Source organism: Oncorhynchus nerka, linkage group LG19 (assembly GCF_034236695.1).
Source record: "Oncorhynchus nerka isolate Pitt River linkage group LG19, Oner_Uvic_2.0, whole genome shotgun sequence".
Classification (NCBI taxonomy): Eukaryota; Metazoa; Chordata; class Actinopteri; order Salmoniformes; family Salmonidae; genus Oncorhynchus; species Oncorhynchus nerka.
Window position 1 is genome coordinate 31,417,222 of NC_088414.1, and position 22,342 is coordinate 31,439,563.

The 22,342-nt window shown below is 42.6% G+C and overlaps 2 protein-coding genes across 2 annotated transcripts; one reads left to right on the forward strand and one right to left on the reverse strand.

The window, feature by feature from the left end:
- Window positions 1-20: 20 nt before the first annotated feature.
- napaa (N-ethylmaleimide-sensitive factor attachment protein, alpha a) lies at window positions 21-15,039 on the forward strand. Its single transcript, XM_029620839.2, has 11 exons — window positions 21-220; window positions 1,652-1,734; window positions 1,829-1,945; window positions 2,112-2,158; window positions 2,305-2,382; window positions 2,698-2,753; window positions 2,883-2,967; window positions 13,471-13,575; window positions 13,661-13,729; window positions 13,885-13,935; window positions 14,016-15,039. Exons 1-11 carry the CDS (start codon window positions 126-128, stop codon window positions 14,115-14,117), a joined length of 888 nt encoding a protein of 295 aa, XP_029476699.1. The 5' UTR covers window positions 21-125; the 3' UTR covers window positions 14,118-15,039.
- rsph4a (radial spoke head component 4A) lies at window positions 14,882-22,220 on the reverse strand. Its single transcript, XM_029620838.2, has 7 exons — window positions 21,842-22,220; window positions 21,540-21,759; window positions 17,121-17,411; window positions 16,582-17,031; window positions 16,336-16,477; window positions 16,081-16,198; window positions 14,882-15,959 (listed from the first exon to the last, which is right to left on the reverse strand). Exons 1-7 carry the CDS (start codon window positions 21,940-21,942, stop codon window positions 15,728-15,730), a joined length of 1,554 nt encoding a protein of 517 aa, XP_029476698.2. The 5' UTR covers window positions 21,943-22,220; the 3' UTR covers window positions 14,882-15,727.
- Window positions 22,221-22,342: the final 122 nt, after the last annotated feature.

Genomic DNA, 22,342 nt, shown 5'->3' on the forward strand with positions numbered 1-22,342 from the left:
CTTCCGGTTTCAGTGTGACGTGACGCGTAGTTAAACATAAATACATTTGACTGAGTTTACTGTTTTCTGCAGTGGACACCACGTACGATTTTCAGAGCTCACGAATAATAATTTGTTTTAAAAAGATGGATAATTCCGGGAAAGAGAAGGAGGCTTTGACTCTCATGGCCGAGGCTGATAAAAAGATGAAATCCTCACGAGGATTTGGGACGTTGTTCGGGTAAGCTCAAACTGGCCTAGCCAACCTTTAGTAGTTATCGTTAGCGTGTTTGTTTTGTATTAGCTAACGTTCGCTACTTGTTCCAGATCCCATACATGCATTTTAACAAGAAAGTATGTAGCTGCGAAACACAATAAAAATGACTAAAATCATAACGTTATGTACAGTGACGATAACTAACTAACACCAAATGTTTAGCCACAGTCTCCTCCTATTCAACTGTGGTCTACTGACAGTGTTGTCATGTCACTTTGCTGGCTCCACCTGTTAAGTGGTTTAGCCAACTCCTTTTTGCCTCCCCAAAATGTTTTTAAACAAGATGACAACAACAACACATCTCTGTTCCTTTTCTGTTTCATTAAGTTAGTCGTTTTGCATCATCTCTTTCTTCTTCTTTTTTGCTTCTCTTTTTGAATTATCTTTATTCCATACTTAATAGTCTACGTATATATTATTATGATATTTTATTTCCTATATATTTCTCTAGTTTTTGGAATTAAACGAGGAAATTAGCATCAACATTCCTTACATTCCTTTCCTTACAATCAATTTCAAAAAAGGATTTGAGATTGATTGTAAGGAAAGTTAAAATATCGAGAATATCCCATAATTTGCCCCCTCCGCTTTCTTAATCATAAACTTTATTAACATCCAATTGGCAACAGATTTTCATGCTACTAATTGAAAAATCTGCGTTAAAAACTATATGTGCATTTTCCCAACAGAGATGTTTCCATTAAATTGGACTTGTTGCAGATAAAATACTGTGCGCGATGACGTAGTGCAAATAAAATACATTTTGCAGTTAAATTCCCATGTACGGAATAAAACATGCACGTTAAATGGGTTTCCATCGCATTTTCCACTCTACTGATGGATATAGCACACATTTTTGTTGCTTTATATAGTCTGCTATTGGCAAATGCGCTCTATCCCAAAGCCCTATCGAGGGTCTTATTCTGGGGACGCTATAATCGATGTTTGGCTGCCATTTGTCCATAATAATAATATCATGTAGGCTATATGTGCACTCTAGCCAACAGTGCTGTTGTTTAGAAACACGTGCCAATACCAGAGTTGGCACACTCGCTATATATCGCAATATTGTTTGAAAACCCATTTAACTTGTATTTTTTATTCAGTACATGGGAATTTAACTGCAAAATATATTTTATGTGCACTACGTCATCACGCACAGACTTGTATACGCAACAAGTCAATTTGATGGGAACATCTCTGTTGGGAAAATGGGCATATTGTTTTTAAACGGATTTTTGAATATTTGCATAAAAATCTGTCTCCAATTGGATGGGAATAAATATATCCGGAACACCCTTTTTTTTGTCTTGTTCCTTCATTGTCATGACCGACATGTTTTAATAGTGATATGTAGTATAAGGTCTAAATAACATTTTCTGTCTTTTTCTCCAGAGGTTCATCCCGCAAGTATGAGGAAGCCTGTGACATATATGTGAGGGCAGCAAACATGTTCAAAATGGCCAAGAATTGGAGTGGTAAGATTTGGTTAGAATTGAATAGTGGACATTTAGAACTGCAAGGGGTGTGGGGTGTAACCAACATAATATCTTGGTTCATATTTTGTTCCAGCTGCTGGCAATGCATTCTCTCAAGCAGCACACCTTCATCTGCAGATGGACAACAAACTTGATGGAGCCATCAATTTCCTTGATGCAGGCAATGCTTTCAAAAAAGCAGACCCACAGGGTACATCCCGTTTTACTTTACACCCTGAAAAAAGATTACAGTTGCATTATCAAGATTATTGGGGTTATGGGACAGACATGCATAAATATTAATATATTCTCAAGGGTTGAAAAATGTATGCCACTGTATATGGGTTTCTAATTGAATGTACTTTTTATCTCCACAGAAGCCATCAACTGCCTGAACCAAGCCATTGAAATTTACACAGACATGGTGAGAGTATTTCTGCATTCACTACACAGTGTAATAATAAAGAAGTAAATCTCAAGCTTGCTCAATGATAGACGATTGTGCCTGGTGTTCAGGAGCACTAGTTGTATGGTGTGTTGATTTATTATTTCACTTCTTCTTATCTGCAGGGCCGTTTCACCATCGCAGCCAAACACCACATATCTATTGCTGAGATCTACGAGAGTGAGCTATTAGATGTTGATAAGGCCAGTCACTCATAAGAGCCTATTAGAGAATGTGGTATCCTGTAATGTATTTTATATATATTTTTTTTAAATTTATTTAACGTTTATTTAACTAGGCAAGTCAGTTAAGAACAAATTCTTATTTTCAATGACAGCCCACACCGGCCAAACCCGGATGACACTGGGCCAATTGTGCGCTGACCTATGGGACTCCCAGTCACGGCCGGTTGTGATATAGCCTGGATGTACTGTTTTTCATAGATCTTTCGCACATATTTCAGCCTTTGATATCATTGAGAGGCCAGGGAAAGTAAATGTTATTTTTTTTATCCACAGGCCATTTGTCACTATGAACAGGCAGCAGATTACTACAAAGGGGAAGAGTCAAAGAGGTATTTTAACCTTCTTGCATAATCCCTTATGGGATTTACTGGTGTATTCCATCCTAATTTTCATACCTTTCTCTTGGTGTTGTGTAAATGTCTTTTGAACTGATGATTTACTTGCCCATCTAATTGTAGTGCTGCAAATAAATGCCTTCTGAAAGTTGCCACCTACACTGCCCAACTGGAACAGTACCAGAAAGCCATTGACATTTATGAACAGGTGTGTATTAACTCATGTACATTGCATTCAGAAAGTATTCGGACCCCTTGACTTTTTTTCCACATTTTGTTACGTTACAGCCTTATTTGAAAACGTATTGAATTGTTTTTCCCCCTCATAAATCTCCACACCATACCCCATAATAACAAAGTGAAAACAGGTTTTTAGAAATACTTTATTTACATAAGTAGTCAGACCCTTTGCTATGAGACTTGAAATTGAGCTCGGGTGCATCCTGTTTCCATTGATCATCCTTGAGATGTTTCAACAACTTGAATGGAGTCCACCTGTGTGTAATATTTGTGTTGTGGAGAAATGACCAGGCAGGAGACGGGAGTACAGTTAGTTGTTGTTTAGTCAAAAACCCCTCGTGCTCTACAGTTCGCGGCATTCCAGTGCGCATGTGCATTTCCTATTAGGTGTAGTAACGTAACACTGCCGTAATGCATTACTGCTTAGTAACCGCATAGTAACTAACATAAACAGATGTAGATCCCAGATACTACACTCCTCCCCCATAGTGTTTAACTCCCAGAGAACAAGGTAAATATGTTAGGTAACTACTAATGCAATATCTGAACAATGCATTCTTAAACATTTTTCAACTACTGGGTTGAAGCAGACTTTTCAGAGCCCAGCACAAATCCAGGGGATTATTCTGCCCCGAAGATGGAGTTTGTGTCCTAATAACTAACCCAGGTAATGTCCTTTTTCTTTCCTTTTATCTAGGACATATTAAAGTGTTTATTTTACTGTCCGTTACCTCCTTAACCAGCTCAACTCACAGGTCAAGCTTTTGAGGTGCCCTTCGCTGTCGAATAGGATATCTCCGCTCCACCTGGGCTTCCTGTGGTGGGCCAGGTTCGGGTGGAAGGTCAGGCTCTGTCTCTCCCGTACGTCCACAGTCAGGAGAATAGTCCTGGGGGTCGTTATTGTTCTTGTTCTCTCGGCATGTCTCTGCTGGGGCGTTGGACCGTAGCAAATAATCCACATGAACGTTGACCTGGTGATGACCAATTTGGACTTGGTAAGTCAAAGGTCTTCTGCGTTGCAAGATCACACCTGAGTTCCACAGGCGCTTGGGGTGTCTGAAATCACGTACCATCACCCTCTCTTCCTCTTTGAATTCTCTGACAGTCTTTGAGTGTCTGTCATGAGCTTTCTTCTGCTGTAGCTGGTGCTTTGCCACAGTGCTTGACAAGTCTGGTTTCAACAATGTCAGGCGGGTACGTGGTTGGCGTTTCAGAAACCGTTCAGCTGGTGCACATTCCGTTACTGTGTGTGGGGTGTTACGGTAAGTAAACAGGAACCGGGGAAGCCTTTGGTGGATGGGCACAGACTGAACCTCGAGTCTAGTCCAGGCCTTCTTAAAGGTTTGCACGGCTCTCTCCGCTGCTCCGTTTGATGCCGGATGGTAAGGTGGTGACAGGATGTGCCTTACTCCATTGTTCTTGAGAAACATTTCAAAATCGTTTGATGTGAACGGAGGGCCATTGTCCGATACGAGCTCCTTGACTAGTCCAAAGGATGCAAACGGGTGTCTGAGAAGATTGATGGTCTTCTCAGCTGTGGTCAGTTGAGTAGGGAACACTTCCATCCACTTGGAATGGACATCGACGACAACAAGGAAATGTTGCATGTCAATTTCGGCGTAATCCACATGGATGCGTTCCCAAGGTGTAGCAGCCCAGGACCATTGATGAAGAGGTGCAGCAGCAGGCTTGTTGCGAACAGCTTCACAAGGTGAGCAGTGGCCTACATGCTGTTGAATGTCCTGATCCAGTCCAGGCCACCACAGATAACTGCGAGCGAGTGCTTTCATTCGAGTGATCCCTGGATGTCCCTCATGCAGGTCAGATAGCAGTCTCCTCTGGAATTTGTGAGGTACCACCACCCTTGATCCCCACAGAACACACCCTTGATCAGTGGACAACTGGTCTTTCTTGTCGATGAATGGACGAAGGTTATCGTCATTTACGAAGGTTGGCCAACCGCCTAATGTTAAGTCCAAGACTTTGGAAAGCACTGGGTCTTTCCTTGTTTCCTCTGCTATGTCAGAAGCAGATATGGGCAGTTCATCAATGAGAGAGATCTGGAAGACTGCTCTATCATCTTCACTGTCGGAGTCCCTATTGCATGGTAGTCTTGATAGTGCATCGGCATTTGCGTGATCACTGGATCGTCTGTACTCAATCTCGTAGTCGTAGGCTAACAATATCAGAGCCCAACGTTGCATTCGAAGTGCAGCAAGGGTTGGTATAGCTGATTTTGGTCCAAGGATGGCCAACAGAGGCTTGTGATCTGTCAGCAGTTGGAACTTCCTTCCGTAGAGGTATTTGTGAAACTTCTTCACTCCGAATATTATGCTCAGGGCTTCCTTCTCAATTTGAGCATAATTTTTCTCACTTGGTGACAGAGTCCGTGATGCAAATGCAATAGGGTGTTCTTCACCTGACGGTAGAACATGTGAGATGACGGCTCCTACTCCGTATGGAGATGCATCACACGCGAGTCTCAGCTTCATCTCTGTGTTATAGTGGGCAAGCCACTTGCTCTTTAGCAGACGCTGTTTGCAAGTCTTGAATGCTTCTTCACATTGTGGGGACCAATTCCACTTTGTATCGGCCTGCAGCAGTTGGTGAAGCGGATGCAACAATGTGGACAAGTTTGCCACAAACTTTCCGTAATAGTTCAGGAGCCCCAAAAATGACCTCCGCTCTGAGATATTTGTGGGTGCTGGAGCGTTTACGATTGCTTCCACCTTGCTGTTGGTTGGGTGCAGGCCTTGTGCATCAATCTTGTATCCGAGATACTCCACTGAGTCCTGGAGGAACTTACACTTGCTGCGTTTCATTCTCACTCCGTATTTCTCCAGTCTTGACATCACTTTGTCCAGCACTACAAGGTGCTCTCCAATGGTTGGTGCTGACACGAGGATGTCGTCCATGAAGCACACAACATGGTCTATACCGTCCAAGATCTGATCCATTGTTTGTTGGAATATCGCTGGAGCTGTCGAGATTCCATAGGCCAAGCGGTTGAATCTGAATAGCCCCTTGTGTGTATTGATGGTCAGATACTGTTCTGACTCCGGATCCAGCTTCAGTTGCTGATGAGCGAATGCCAGGTCCAGCTTACTGAAAACCTTCCCACCAGCTAGAGTGGCAAACAGATCTTCAGCGTTTGGTAGTGGATGTTCCTCTGGTAGTATGCAGCGATTTACTGTGACCTTGTAGTCACCGCACATTCTGACGGTCTTGTCTTTCTTTGGGGCTACAACAATCGGAGCGGCCCAGTCGCTCCTCGCTACTTTCGTTATTATGTTATTCTTCTGTAGGCGGTCCAGTTCCTTCTCTACTGCTTCCTTAAGAGCATAGGGAACTGGACGTGGTTTGTGAAAGATAGGCTTGGTTCCTTCTTGCACTCTGACTTTTGCTGTGAAGTCTTGTATTTCACCGTAGCCATCTTTAAAAAGTTCTTTGTGCTTCTCCAGCATGTTAGTGAGTGTAGCCTGACTCACTGGTTTGTCATTTCTCAGACTGAAGATTTCTCCCCAGTTCAACTTGATCTTTTGTAGCCAGTTTCTGCCTAGCAAGGCTGATTTTTCTCCTTTAACAAAGACAAGCGGTAGCGTCTACTCCTTCCCCTCAAACCGGACTGGTACCTGGATCTGCCCTAACACAGGCATAGTGTCACCAGTGTATGAAGAAAGGCAGATGGACGTGGGCTGAAGAGGGCACTCTTTCAGTTTTTCTTTGTAGAGTCTCTCTGGAACCAGGGATACAGACGCTCCGGTGTCCAGCTGCATTTTTACTGGTTTTCCCGCTAACTCCATGTTGAGATAGATTCCATCTTTTAGTTGTTGAGCTGTGTACACTGTGAACAGTTCCACTACTGTTTCAGTTGTACCTTCCTCTTCTTGTGCTGCGTCTGACACTTTGTGCGCTCTTGCTGTGCGTTTCGAGGCTTTACACACTCTCTGTAAATGTCCAACCTTTCCACAATTGTGGCACTTTTCCTTTGGAATCGACATTCACTGTGCTGATGATTATCTCCCCACATCTGTAGCAACTTGGCTTAGACCTTTGAGATGTGGGCTGCTTTGTTCTTGTGTAACCTTGAGGACGGGACTGAAAAAGTGTGACTTTTGTGAGCTTTTTCACCACGTGCATCACTGACCTTGTGAACACCTTTCTGACGTTCTGCATGTCCCGATAGCTCAATAGTATCCCTGTGGGCAAGCTCGAGTCCAAGTGCTATATCACAGGCTTTCTTAAAGGTCAGGTCCTTCTCTGACAGGAGCCTTCTGTGATATGCTTCACCTGTGAGACCACATACAAACTCGTCTCGGAGAGCATCATCAAGAAATCGTGCAAACTCACATGTACTTGCCAGCCTTTTCAAAGCAAGGATGTAGTCAGCCACGGTTTCCCCTTGACTCTGGTGACGTTGGTCAAATCTGAAACGTTCTGCAATGAGAATTGGCTTAGGCTTGAAATACCTTGAAAGAGTTTCAGTCAGTTCTGCATAGTTCAACTCCGCTGCTTTCATTGGTTCAATGAGACCTTTCAGCAATCCATACTCAGTTGGACCCAAAACACTGAGAAATACGTCTGCTTTCTTTCCATCTTTGATTTCATTTGCAGCCAGCCAACGCTCAAAATGCTCCAAATAGGAATCAAAATCCTCTTTTGTAGCCTCAAACTCTGGTACTCGACCAATGGTTGCCATTTTCACAGTTAATTGTTCAGTTTCCTTATATTCCTTAATTTTCTGAATATTCATCTACTTCTTCACTTCAGAAGTTTCTGCAATTACTTCATTCACTGCACTCATTTGTATTAATGTACACACCGTGTTACGTCCCTTCTTCCTTTTTTTCCCCCTTGACAATATTTCTCCACTGAGATCGCCTAATTTCAATGGGTTCAATGACAGTTTCTTTTATTTAACCACCAGAGGGCAGTGTCGCTATTCTGGACTGCAATAGTCTTGCTACTTGGCAGCTCCTGAATACTGTGCTAGCAGTGCTTAGCCTACACTACTGGCGAAAGAAAATAAAAATTAACTGACGAATTACATAATTATTTTGAGTTTCATTACTCACGCAACATTCTTCCCTTCAAGCAATGTCCGTTTATGTAGTTTAATCACCTCGTCGCCACTGTAATATTTGTGTTGTGGAGAAATGACCAGGCAGGAGACGGGAGTACAGTTAGTTGTCGTTTAGTCAAAAACCCCTCGTGCTCTACAGTTCGCGGCATTCCAGTGCACATGTGCATTTGCTATTAGGTGTAGTAACGTAACACTGCCGTAATGCATTACTGCTTAGTAACAGCACAGTAACTAATATAAACAGATGTAGATCCCAGATACTACACTGTGGTAAATTCAATTGATTGGTCATTATTTGGAAAGGCACACACCTGTCTATGTAAAGTCCCACAGTTGACATTGCATGTCAGAGCAAAGACCAAGCCATGAGGTCAAATGATTTGTCTGTAGAGCTCTGAGAGAGGATTGTGTCGTGGCACAGATCTGGAGAAGGGTAGCAAAATATTTCTGCAGTATTGAAGGCCCCCAAGAACACAGTGGCTCCCATCATTCTTAAATGGAAGAAGTTTGTAACCACCAGGAATCTCCCTAGAGCTGGCCGCCGGGGAAAACTGAGCAATTGTGGGAGAATGGTCTTGGTCTGACAGAGCTCCAGAGTTCCTCTGTGGAGATGGGAGAACCTTCCAGAAGGACAACCATCTCTGCACTACTCCACCTTTATGGTAGTGGCCAGACGGAAACCACTCCTCAGTAAAAGGCACATGACAGTCCGCTTGGAGTTTGCCAAAAGGCACCTGAAGGACACTCACCATGAGAAACAAGATCAAATCAAATTGTATTTGTTATATGCGGTGAATACAACCTTACTGTGAAATGCTTACTTACAAGCCCTTAACCAACAATGCAGTTCAAGAAATAGAGTTAAGAAAATATTTACTAAATAAACTAAGGTGAATTTTAAAAAATAAATAAAAATAAAGTAGCACAAGAAAATTACATAACAATATTGAGGCTATATGCGGGGGTACAATTTAGTTGAGGTAATTTATAAAGTGACTATGTATAGATAATAAACAGTGAGTAGCAGCAGTGTAAAAACAAAGGGGGGTCTCAATGTAAATAGTCTGGGTGACCATTTGATTGAATTGTCAGCAGTCTTATGGCTTGGGGGTAGAAGCTGTTAAGGAGCCTTTTGGTCCTAGATTTGGCTCTCCGGTAGCAGAGAGAAGTGTCTGACTGGAATCTTTGACAATATTTTGGGCCTTCCTCTGACACCGCCTAGTATATAGGTCCTGGATGTCAGGAATCTTGGCCCCAATGATTTACTGGGCTGTACCTACTACCCTCTAGCGCCTTACGGTCAGATGCCGAGCAGTTGCCATACAGGCGGTGATAGAAATGGACAGGATGCTCTCGATGGTGCAGCTGTAGAACTTTTTGAGGATCTGGGAACCCATACCAAATCTTTTCAGTCTCCTGAGGGAGAAAAGGTGTTGTTGTGCCCTCTTCACGACTGTCTTGGTGTGTTTGGACCATGATAGTTCATTGGTGATGTGGACACTAAGGAACTTGAAATTCTCTTAAGGAACTTGAAATTCTCGACCCACTCCACTTCAGCCCTGTCGATGTTAATGGGGGCTTGTTCGGCCCTCCTTTTCCACGTTCAGCTCCTTTATCTTGCTTACATTGAGGGAGAGGTTGTTGTCCTTGCACCAGACTGCCAGGTCTGACTTCCTCCCTATAGGCTGTCTCATCATTGTCGGTGATCAGGCCTACCACTGTTGTGTCGTCAGCAAACTTAATGATGGTGTTGGAGTCGTGCTTGGCCACACAGTCGTGGGTGAACAGGGCGTACAGGAGGGGACTAAGCACCCACCCCTGAGGGGCCCCATTGTTGAGGATTAGTGTGGCAGATGTGTTGTTGCCTACCCTTACCACCTGGGGGCAGCCCATCAGGAAGTCCATGATCCAGTTGCAGAGGGAGGTGCTTAGTCCCAGGGTCCTTTGCTTAATGATGATCTATCTTTGTGGGCACAATGGTGTTGAGCTGTAGTCAATGAAAAGCATTCTCACATGGGTGTTCCTTTTGTGCAGGTGGGAAAAGGCAGTGTGAAGTGCAATAGAGATGGCATCATCTGTGGATCTGTTAGGGCAGTATGCGAATTGGAGTGGGTCTAGTGTTTCCAGCATGATGGTGTTGATGTGAGCCATGACCAGCCTTTCAAAGCACTTCATGGCTACCGACTTGAGTGCTACTGGCGGTAATCATTTAAGCAGGTTACCTTCGCTTTCTTGGGTACAGGGATTGTGGTGGTCTGTTTGAAACATGTAGGTATTACAGACTTAGACAGGGAGAGGTTGAAATTGTCACTGAGGAAACTTGCCACTTGGTCCACGCATACTTTGAGTACACATCCTGGTAATCCATCTGGCCCTCGGCTTTGTGAATGATGACCTGTTTTACTCACATCGGCCACGGAGAGCGTGATTACACAGTCTTCTGGAACATCTGGTGCTCTCATGCATGCCTCAGTGTTGCTTGCCTCGAAGCGAGCAAAACAAGGCATTTGGCTTGTCTGGTAGGCTCGCAGCACTGGGCAGCTCGCTGCTGGGTTTCCCTTTGTAGTCCGTAATATTTTTCAAGCCCTGCCACATCCGATGAGCGTCAGAGCCATTGTAGTAGGATTCAATCTTAGTCCTGTGTTGACACTTTGCTTGGTTGATGGTTTGTCTGAGGGTATTTTGGGATTTCTTTATATGCGTCCGGATTAGTGTCCCGCTCCTTGAAAGCGGCAGCTCTAGCCTTCAGCTCGGTGCGGATGTTGTCTGTAATCCATTGCTTCTGGTTGGGACATGTATGTAGTACAGTCACTGTGTGGACAACGTCGATGCACTTATTGACGAAGCCGGTGACTGAGGTGGTATATTCCTCAATGCCATTGGATGAATCCTGGAACATATTCCAGTCTGTGCTAGCAAAACAGTCCTGTAGCTTAGAATCCGCATCATCCGACCACTTCCATTTTTGAGTGAGTCACTGGTAATTCCTGCTTTAGTTTTTCCTCGTAAGCAGGAATCAGGAGGATAGGATTATGGTCAGATTTGCCAAATGGAGGGCAAGGGAGAGCTTTATGTGTCTATTTGTGGAGTAAAGGTGTTCTAGAGTTTTTTTCCCTCTGGCTGCACATGTGACATGCTGGTAGAAATGAGGTAAAACAGATTTAAGTTTCCTGCATTAATGTCCCCGGCCGCTAGGAGTGCCACTTCTGGATGAGCATTTTCTTGTTTGATTATTGCCTTATACAGCTCGTTGAGTGCGGTCTTAGTGCCACCATCGGTTTGGTGGTTAAGATGGCTACGAATAATATAGATAAGAACTCTCTTGGTAGATGGTGTGGTCTACAACTTATCATGAGGTATTTTTCATTCAAGGGATTTTCTTTATTTGACTATTTTCTACATTGTAGAATAATTGTGAAGACATCAAAAATATGAAATAACACATGGAATCATGTTGTAACCAAAAAAAGTGTTAATCAAATCATTTTGATATTCTTTAAATAGCCACCCTTTGCCTTGATGACAGCTTTGCACACTCTTGGCATTTCTCTCAACAAGCTTCATGAGGTTGCCACCTGGAATGCATTTCAATTAACAGGTGTGCCTTCTTAAAAGTTCATTTGTGGAATTGCTTTCCTTCTTAATGAGTCTGAGCCAATCAGTTGTGTTGTGACAAGGTAGGGGTGGTATACAGAAGATAGCCCTATTTGGTAAAATACCAGGTCCATATTATGGCAAGAAAAGCTCAAATAAGCGAAGAGAAACGACAGTCCATCATTCCTTTGAAAGTTTCTTCAAGTGCAGTCACAAAAACTATCAAGCGCTATGATGAAACTGGCTCTCATGGGGACTGCCACAGGAATGGAAGACCCAGAGTTACCTCTGCTGCAGAGGATAAGTTCGTTGGAGTTACCAGCCTCAGAAATTGCAGCCCAAATAAATGCTTCAGAGTTCAAGTAACAGACACAGCTCAACATCAACTATTCATAGGAGACTGTGTGAATTAGGCCTTCATGGTCGAATTACTGCAAAGAAACCACTACTAAAAGACACCAATAAGAAGGAAAGACTTGCTTGGGCCAAGTATTACGAGCAATGGACATTTAGACTGGTGGAAATTTGTCCTTTTGGTCTAGAGTCCAAATTGGAGATTTTTGGTTCCAACCGCTGTGTCTTTGTGAGACGGTGTGGGTGAACGAATGATCTCCGAATGTGTGGTTCCCACCCTTAAGCATGGAGGAGGAGGTGGTGTTATGGTGTGGGGGTGCTTTGCTGGTGACACGGTCTGTGATTTATTTAGAATTCAAGGCACGCTTAATCAGCATGGCTACCACATCATTCTGCAGCGACACGCCATCCGCTTTGGGCTTAGTACCACTATCATCCATTTTTCAACAGGACAATGACCCAACTCACCTCCAGGCTGTGTAAGGGCTATTTTACCAAGAAGGAGAGTGATTGAGTGCTGCATCAGATGACCTGGCCTCCACAATTCCCTGACCTCAACCAAATTGAGATGCTTTGGAATGAGTCGGACTGCAGAGTTAAGGAAAAGCAGCCAACAAGTGCTCAGCATTCCAAAACTGTTGGAAAAGTATTCCAGGTGAAGCTTGTTGAGAGAATGCCAAGAGTGTGTAAGGGTGGCTATTTGAATAATCTCAAATATAAAATATATTTTAATTTATTTAACACTTCTTTTTGGTTACTACATGATTTCATAGTTTCGATGTCTTCACAATTATTCCACATTTGTAGAAAATGGTAAAAGAAAAACCCATGAATGAGTAGGTGTTCTAAAACTGTTGACCGGTAGCGTATAAGCTCTGTCCTGACGATGTCGTCGTTCAGCCACGTCTCGGTGAAACTTCATATTTTACTTTTATGTAGGATAGTAGGATAGTCTTAATTGTAGATCGCACAGTTTGTTTTCCAATGATGGCACGTTGGCCAATAATACGGAGGGAAGTGGTGGTTTACCCACTCGTCTGTGAATTCTTACAAGGCACCCTGCCCTCCTCCCCCTTTTCCTCTATCTTTTCTTCACGCTGATGATGGGAATTTGGGCCTTGTCTTGACAAGAAAATTATCTTTGTCCAGTTCGAGGTGAGTAATCGCTGTTCTGTGTCTAGAAGCTCTTTTCGGTCATAATAGATGGCAGCATCAACATTATGTACAAAATGAGTTACAAACTATGTGAAAATACAGAAATAGCCCATTTTGGTTAGGAGCCCGTAAAATGCAAAGGCTGTAACGTAACAAAATGTGGAAAAAGTCAAGGGGTCGGAATACTTTCCGAATGCACTGTATATTATGGTGATTTAAGTCACCAATTAACTTAGTGGTCTTTCCCAATTACCTCATTATGAGTTTGTTTTGTGTAATTCCTAGATCGGAACATATGCAATGGACAGCGTCCTGTTGAAGTATGGAGCTAAAGACCACTTCTTCAAAGCAGCTCTTTGTCACTTCTGTGTGGACATGCTTAATGCAAGGGTGAGCCTTTTATTTATGTATACCTACATCACACAGCCTCTATGTACTAGTTTTGACCCTGTTCATATCTCTTGTCTACCAACAGCTGTCTTTACAGAGATATGAGGATATGTTTCCAGCCTTCTCAGACGCTAGAGAGTGCAAACTGGTTAAGGTAAGTCTGTGTTTCAAAGTTAAACAGCTCTTTAAATGGCTTTTTATCTGAGTGGATACTGAATATAACATTTATGGTTATTTGTAGTAGAAACCTAAAATAAAACATGGCAATTCCTGAGTGTTGTATTGTCTACAATATGCTTATTTTAACAGAAACTTCTAGATGCATATGAGGAGCAGGATGTTGACGCATTCACTGATGCGGTAGGTTTTTCTTATACTTGCCATTCCCATGATAACTGAATTATGTTTGTCTATTAAACCATTTCTACTTCTCTTAACAGGTGAAGGACTTTGACTCCATCTCAAGATTGGATCAGTGGAACACTACTATGTTACTTAGGATAAAGAAACAAATACAGGATGACGAGAGCGACCTTCGCTAATCCCCTCCCCTCTACTAATCATCATCATCTCCCTCACTACTCCTGGAACTTTATCACATCACATTCCTGAATAACTTACCAATCTTACATTTTTCTCTCTGAGTGGTTTCATCCTTTAATCACCAGGCATTGAACCCTTTAGTGTTTCATAACTGTCTATCCACTTATCAATCTGTGTGATGTGTTGTCAAGCAATACGGGTCCTGGCCCAGACCCCAAAGAACTACTGGCTAAAACCTGTGTAGAATAGCACCAGGTAGATAAAGGTGTAGCCTACTGTACTAGCTAGCCTATCAAATGAGGTGGATAATAACTTTGTTGTAGTTTATTTATGTTGTGTTGTTTTCTGTAATCGTACCTCCACACAACTGTCTTAAGTGTTAATGGTTTTAGGTCATTTCTGACCTGGACATTTCCAGAGGCAACAGTATATTCTACTAGAACATACAGTATATGTCTTAAATTGGTTAGTTCATTAAAAATCGTGTTTTAGTCATTGAGGCTTCTACTTTTAAATATATTTGTCATTGCTCAATTATGCTGCTGTTGTGTTACACAGTAGCAAAGTCTCATCAACCAAAAATGTGTTAGTTGCTATCTTATATTGAATTAAGACTTTGGAAGAGATGGAACACATGTTTTTAACTCTGAGTATAATTATTTCAGTGGGTCTACTAGCAGCCATTCCCCTTTTAATCATTATTTATTGATCTCTGAACTGTGAACATTTTGAATTTTGTTTTATTATTATACTGTAGATACTATTTTTGTTGTCATTCCAAAGGAGATCTCTTAATTCTTCCACAGGAAGCTGGATTTCCTCAGTGCTATTGGCAGAACTAGGATGATTCCATGGATTAACCTGTATTATCCCATGTTTTTATTTATTTCACAGCTTGATTAAACATTTGGTTTTCAATGATCTTCTGGCTTGATTAATAACAGGTCACATGTTGTACATTAATGTATTACTCAAACAGCTGTATTACACAGCTACAGATGACTGTGATTGAAGGATGTGCAAGTTTGCAGTGAAACAAAAGCAGTTCATTATCCATATAATTGTCTGCCTCATTTGATCTACAGAATGGATTTTAACCTAATTCACTGGGATGACAGATTAATCAAATATGAATTAGATTTGACCGCAGACTTGTAATTGCATTACATGTTTTGTTGTAATGCAAAATTAATTTTAAAAAATGATGTATTTTTCTTATTCTCTGTAGTTTCTGTCATGCTCATTTATGGTTAGAGATATCTTATTGAAGGAACACCCCACACATTCTGACAGGTCTTATCATTGAGGTAATGAGTTCCTTGTCTGCTTCATATTGAAACTAATAAACAGTGGAGTCTGCCATGCCAACACATCTGACTACGCTTTGATGTCCAAGAAAGATTATTCAACAAAGAGATGTTAATTAAATGCACAATTTTCTCAGTTCATCTTCAAAAACAGCTTTGTGATTGTTAAAAAAAAAAAACGTTAAAAAAAGAGGCACGGGACATTGCTCTGCGAATTGTTTAATTTGTGCTTTCTTGACAAATTAAGGCTTTAGTCAACATTCAATTTTGTAATGTAGTGTCTGTTTCCAACAAAGTCTTCCTCAATCATCATCCTCCTCTTCATCTCCACCCAGGCCCTCTGTCTCATCTTGGGCAGCCTTCTGCTCCTCCATGGCTGCTTTCAGGGCCTGCTCTTCCTCCAGACTGGGGTCCAGGGCCTCTGTAATCTCTGGCCCGCTGGTGTATTCTCGCTGAGGTATTGTTGGAAAAGTTGGGGTGTAGGCTTCCCCTGCAAATTTCAGGCCCCAGCCAAAGTATATGTTCTCAAAGTTCCTAAATTAGGAAACAACAAAAACATTTATTTGATTGGGGATGTCGTCTATGCCACAGTTACAACAACATATATCAAAACATTCCCTGAATAACATTCAGAAAATAAAGAACCCAAACTTACTTTCCACTGGCATAAGCATAAGCCCCTGGCCAGAGGTTGGAGCGTAACACTGCAATAGCAAACTGAGAGATGAGGGTGGAGGACATCTTGGAGCTCCAGGGAGGGGTTGTGGTAATCTCTGAAATGCACATACAAGCAAACAGTCAAAATTGGTTTAATACATAAAATGTTTTATAACAGACAGCATGCTACCAGAATTGAGTGAAAATGTCTCTTCACCTTATCCTAGGCCAACACAGACTAGAATATACTGACCTGCATCCTCAGAGAGTGGTGTGAGGAGGGGTGGGCCCACCTCTGGCTCAGGCTCATCAGCCTCCTCCTTCACCTCTTCATCTGCTTCCTCCTCAAAGTCATCCTCAGGCTTCTCAGCCAGGTTCACCCACACACAGCGACCCTATGAGAGGCCATATGATCATTTACAGGGCAAAAAAAAATGGTCTGGAGTATACCTGATCAACATCATGCAGAAAAAAAGGAATGTTTTTGAGTCAGAGTTACCTGTTGGAGAATGTGCTGGACATGATGCACCCAGGTGGATAGAGATTCTGCCATTTCAGGAACAGGAATACCCTCAAAGTCAGGATTCTCTTCAAAGCTGTCCCGGGCTCCCTCCTCTTCCTCCTCACCTTCCTCCTCTCCAAACTGGTAGAACCCGAGGGGACTGACCTGTGTGCCGGCAGAGATGCGAGCAATTTGGGCTCGCAAATAGTTAGCCTCATTGCCAGGGAAAGGGGGATAGCTGACAATGGGGGCATCCAGTCTCCCTGTGAAGAATTTGCGGATGTGGCGCGCAGCTGTAATCTGGGTAGGAGTGACAGTGGGCAGCCTCATCCAGCGAAGGCCAGACTCTCTGCACACAAAGTAAGTGAATTTGTTCACACCTGTGCGGTTGTCCTCCTTTGGCACCACAGGTGGCGGCTTGAAAGTGGATCTTGGGAGTGTATCAATCTAAAAAGCAAAGTCATTATACATTTTTCATGAAAGAAGAAACGTAATATGAAAGCAACATAGTCAGACAGGTTTTTTCAGTAACTCACTTCTTCCACCACCTCAGCTTCCTCATCATCATCCCGAGGTTCTCCTTCTGCGTCTTCTGCTGTTTCCTCATTAATCCCTTCCTCCTCATCTCTGTACTCACCCTCAGCAACAAGATAGTTGCCCTCAGTGCCCAGGATTTTACCCCAGAGTCGGCAGCGTGCTAGTGGTTGGGAATTTACCAACTGCTTGAGTGCCAGGAAAACCCTCAGCGTCTCCTCTCTGCCCAGTCCCACTCCAGCCTGCTCCAGTAAGAAGCCAACTTCACTCACATTGGGGAGCGGTGTTTCAACCTAATGAGACATAGGCACATTGAAATAATTATTGATCACACTATACAACTTGCTCATCCAATCCCTAGATCAGTCTTGGTAAAGTGAATGTGCAAGGACCACTATCTTATTTGTTTTCTTACCAGTGACCTGAGTTTGTAAAAGAAAATGAGGGGTGTCACTGCACAGAAATATATAAAACACATTGGAATGGAACTATATTTTACTATCAATTTTCACTATAGCACTTATCAGGGCCGGTCCTTGCCGTTCTGCCAGACCAATGCTGCCCGAAACCTGAAATAGTCCATTTAAGCAAAATGAAAGGTGAAAATATATTTTCTGTATGTTTAAAATACATATTTTCCAGGACGTTGAAAATGCATCTTTTTCGGACGTTGAAAAATAAGTATTTTCCGGATGTTGGAATCAGGTTCGTTTTGAGTTCTGAATGAAAGTTAAAAATACTTATTTTCCGGATGTTGAAAAACGCATTTTCCTGACGTTGAAAATATGTATTTTCCGGATGTTTAAATCAGGCAAATGTTTGGTTCTGAATGCAAGTTGAAAATAAGTAATTTATAGACATCTGTTTGGGCCAAATCAAGGCTGGTCCAGGCTGGACAAAATCACCAAAAATAGACCTCTATGATTGGTCAATGTCTGGTTCAGATTTGGTCCAGACCGAACCAAAAATCAATGACCGTGGGCATGGAAATAAAGGCCAGTCTGGACCACACATCGACGTCTATGACTGGTTCAGAGTTGTTCCGGACCGGACCAAAAACCAATCTCTGTGGATGTGGAAATCAAGGCCGGTCCGTAACTGCACCAAAAAAAAAAAGACATCCGAAAGGCGCCGCCCGGCGGTGTTTACTAAGGTGTAGCCCACAGTGTTGCCTGAAATTGAAATGATGAATTCCCATCTGTGGTAAGCCTACCGTTTGTAAAACACAAAAAAATAAGTCCAAAAAACGTCGGCTCGTGCTTACTGGGGTGTAGCCTACCATTTCTGCCCGCAATTTAATTTTATGAATGCCCATCCATGTGGTATAGGCTCAGCGTTTGTAAAACAGGCCATTACATCGGCTTTATTAGTCCTGATTCCTGTGACAAATCAATTTGGCTATTTAAGATCTGAATATCTGCTACCAAACGTTATAAGGAGTTATAGTGAGCCTATTCGCTATGTGTTTACATAGCGAGAAATGCAGAATAATTGTATTTTTCGTTATGATCAGCTTGTCAAGAATGTATGGATACAAACAGGAAACCACACTGATCGTGACAATGGGGTGAAACTCAAGGACAACAGTTGTCATCGTCCATTCCATATTGTCCATTTTACTTTGACCTGTGCTGTTTTTAGGGTATGTTGTTTGTTAAAATGACATTGCTTTTTTTATTTGATTGAGTGCCATTTAGGTTAGGCTATTTGATCTGAAAAACCTGCCTGGTGTAAAAAAGTGTCTCATTACATTGTCATACATTTTTATCTCCAGCATGTAGGCGAATGAAAAGGTCACAAACTATTTCTACCATATCCTATATCTGCTACATGATTTATGTTAGATTTTTTTGACGGAACGTTGGTGGAGCGCTGCAGCGATGCATCTCTCCAACAGCACCTTGGAGAGGCGCGCTGGGAATGGACAAGCGGTCACGGCTTGTCACAGGGCGACATCAGCGCACACCTAAAAAGCCCATATGCCACTGTTTGAGAGAAATTGTCATTATTTTTTGACAGAATTATGTGAGTTTTTTGTGTTGTTGGTGGTGGTGCGTATCGGCTAGTTTAACTCATAAAATGCCACCCTCATCAATATGCCACCATAGGCGGCTGCTCCTGCCCAATGAGCGGACCGACAGTGAGTACTTTCAAGGAACGTAAACTCACCCCATTCAGTTCAAATGTGCGCAACCGCAACATTCAAACGAGGCAACAAAGAAACTAATGGGATTGTAGCGACTGCGTTGAAGTCAAAATCGGGGTTGTGAACTAAGGTTTCTATTCAAGAGTTGATCGACATGGTAATGGTTCTATAGTATTGGAGAAAAGTTGAAAAAACGGACCCTCCGTTACATCGGGACGTGTCATGTCGTAACGTACAGTACGCATAAAGCAACTATTTCTGTCTTACAATCTCTCTCCACCAGGTGTAGCACTTCTATCACCCTTTAAAAACAAGAAATGGACAGTGACGGGGGTAAGGGGGGGAAACCTAGTCATTTTTTTCGTCATCATTGCATGCGATCATCATTCTCAAAGCCGCTGTTTACTTCTAAGATCACTTTAGCACCGCCCTAAAAACCCGATTCAATTTCGACACAAACCTTCAAATAGGTATGTAATGACACATTATATAAACTCTTTATAGTGTTTTATTTACATTTTAGAGGCGATAAATTGGGCAGATCGAGTGAAAAAAAGCAATTTTCCCACACATCTCTCCTCACCATCACGCATTAGTTTCGCTTTCCCACCCGCCATTTTTAAAAAGACCCGACGGGGCTCATTGCCTGCTTGAATTATGCAGAAAGGGGCAACGTTTAGGTCATGTAATTGATTTTGTTGGAAAGGGGAGAAATTGTGCTTTACAATGGTATTGACATTACAGTTGATCTGGAAGTATTACGTTTTTGGGGCGCTAAAATAAGGGCAATTGTACGGACCAAGGCGATGTACGAGTTTACGTTACTTGTATTAATTATAACACAAAAATGTATTACCCCTCCATCGTTTTATTAATCTTAGCCTATTTAGTCATTTTTGAATTACCCAAGTTTGGTAGTCTATGCTGTTGGACGCACTTTCTGACCATGGGCATGGTTGATCATGCGGTGGTTACAATGATCACTAACCAAACGTTCTCATAGAAGGTCGGCTGCAAAGCCGCTGGAGCAAACGAGTTGGGTACAGGGATATACAGCATTTTTACATGCGAATACAGCGTTGTATTATTGATAGGCTGGCTATATCAGCCTCAATTTAACTTCAGAGTTGCTTTTTTCTTTCTGAGGACTAACCAGGGACAGCTCTAGACAGGACACCTAAATCGGGGTCGTCACTGGTTACCACAGCCACAAAGACTTATTTCTAAAATGTATCTTAAAATATCATTTTAAACCTAACCCCACTGCTAACCTTATGCCTAACCATAACCTTAAATTAAGACCAAAAAGTACATTTTTTCCCCTCAATAAATTTTTTGCAATATAGACATTGTGGCTGTGGTAAATAGTGCGTTCAGTTTACTGAACAACACGTTTTCCCAAAAACGTTCCTGAACAGACTTTGAGATACACTACATGACCAAAAGTATGTGGTCACCTGCCCATTTAACATCTCATTCCAAAAATCATGGGCATTATTATAGAGTTGGTCCTCGCCTTTGTTGCTATAAAAGCCCCCACTCTTCTGGGAATGCTTTCCACTAGATGTTGGAACATTGCTGAGGGAACTTGCTTCCATTCAGCCACAAGAGCATTAGTGAGGTCTGGCTCGCAGTCTGCATTCCAATTCATCCCAAAGGTGTTTGATGGGGTTGAGGTCAGGGCTATGTGCAGGCCAGTCAAGTTCTTCCACACCGGTCTCGACAAACCATTTCTATATGGACCTTGCTTTGTGCACGGGGGCATTGTCATGCTGAAATAGGAAAGGGCCTTCCCCAAACTGTTGCCACAAAGTTGGAAGCACAGAGTCGTCTAGAATGCCAATGTATGCTGTAGCGTTAAGATTTCCCTTCACTGGAACTAAGGGGCCTAGCCTGAACCATGAAAAACATTCCCAGAACATTATTCCTCCTCCAACAAACTTCACAGTTGACACTATGCATTCAGGCAGGTAGCGTTCTCCTGCAATCCTCCAAATTCATCCATCGACTCTCAGATGGTGAAGCGTGACTCATCACTCCAGAGAACATGTTTCCACTGCTCCAGAGATTGCATGGCTGTGTGCTCAAATCTATACACCTGTCTGCAACGGGTGTGGCTGAAATAGCTGAATCCACTCATTTGAAGGGGTGTCCACATACTTTATGTATATATTGTGCGTTTGTTTTTCAACAGGTCATACAGTACTGCAGCGTTTCCGTTCAATTGAACGCTCTATTACATTTCTGGTACTGAACGTAGCCCTGGCCACCTTACCTCTTGGTCGCCATCATCACCCCCTCCCCGTGAAAACAGCAACATCTGCTGCTCAGCCAGGAGCTGTGCAGCAGGCGACGGAGGTATGTCTCTCAATGTGCTCTGCTTGTCCAGCAGCAATCCCCGCTTCACCTCATGGCTCATGTCTTCAATTACGTCAACCACATTTTCTGGGCGCTCATCCATCACCTTGGTCAGAACCCGTGCAAAATGGTCATAGCTGGAAAGGTTGGAGAAGAGTGTCATACTTTACTTACACGCTAGCATCACCCATCCACCCTGGCAATCATACAAATACTCACAGGTTGAGGTTACTTTTTGTACTATTTTTTAGCATAAAGGCCTTGAAGCAGATCGATGTCTGCTCCCTTTGATTGTTCAGTGGTGCTCCCGCTGACTCCATATTTCTTTCGTTCCCAACAACACAATAGAAAACGGTCCTGTTGTGAAAACTCGCTAACACCCAGTACGCCACAGTGTCGCGGTTAAGTTTAGGTTGTTTATCAAGCGTTCCAAAACATTAAGGCCAATATCAACAGATAGCTTTTGAAAGTTGCTATCCAAGTTCCTTCCCAGAAAGTCCACGTTACCAGCGGCCTGTTTCTAGGGTAAACAATACTGTTGCTGTGGTACTTCATGCATAGAATGTCCACCAGTCGCAGCATATCCTCCACTCCTAACAGTCTTTAAAAATGTAATGACATGCAGGATCTTGCTGCAGGTTGTCTCAATCGAAGCATGAAATAAAGGTTGAATTCACTGACCACCTTTGACAGAGAGTTGATCAGTACACATATGCTATA

Excerpts from the sequence above, each read along its gene's own strand:
- rsph4a (XM_029620838.2), bottom strand. The coding sequence starts at position 21,942 with ATGGAGTCAGCGGGAGCACCACTGAACAATCAAAGGGAGCAGACATCG. Across the intron at positions 17,412-21,539 it reads GTGATGATGGCGACCAAGAG|GTTGAAACACCGCTCCCCAA; the intron begins GTAAGGTGGCCA and ends ATGTCTCATTAG. Across the intron at positions 16,199-16,335 it reads ACCACTCTCTGAGGATGCAG|AGATTACCACAACCCCTCCC; the intron begins GTCAGTATATTC and ends TGTGCATTTCAG.
- napaa (XM_029620839.2), top strand. The coding sequence starts at position 126 with ATGGATAATTCCGGGAAAGAGAAGGAGGCTTTGACTCTCATGGCCGAG. Across the intron at positions 2,383-2,697 it reads AGCTATTAGATGTTGATAAG|GCCATTTGTCACTATGAACA; the intron begins GCCAGTCACTCA and ends TTTTATCCACAG. Across the intron at positions 2,968-13,470 it reads CCATTGACATTTATGAACAG|ATCGGAACATATGCAATGGA; the intron begins GTGTGTATTAAC and ends TGTAATTCCTAG.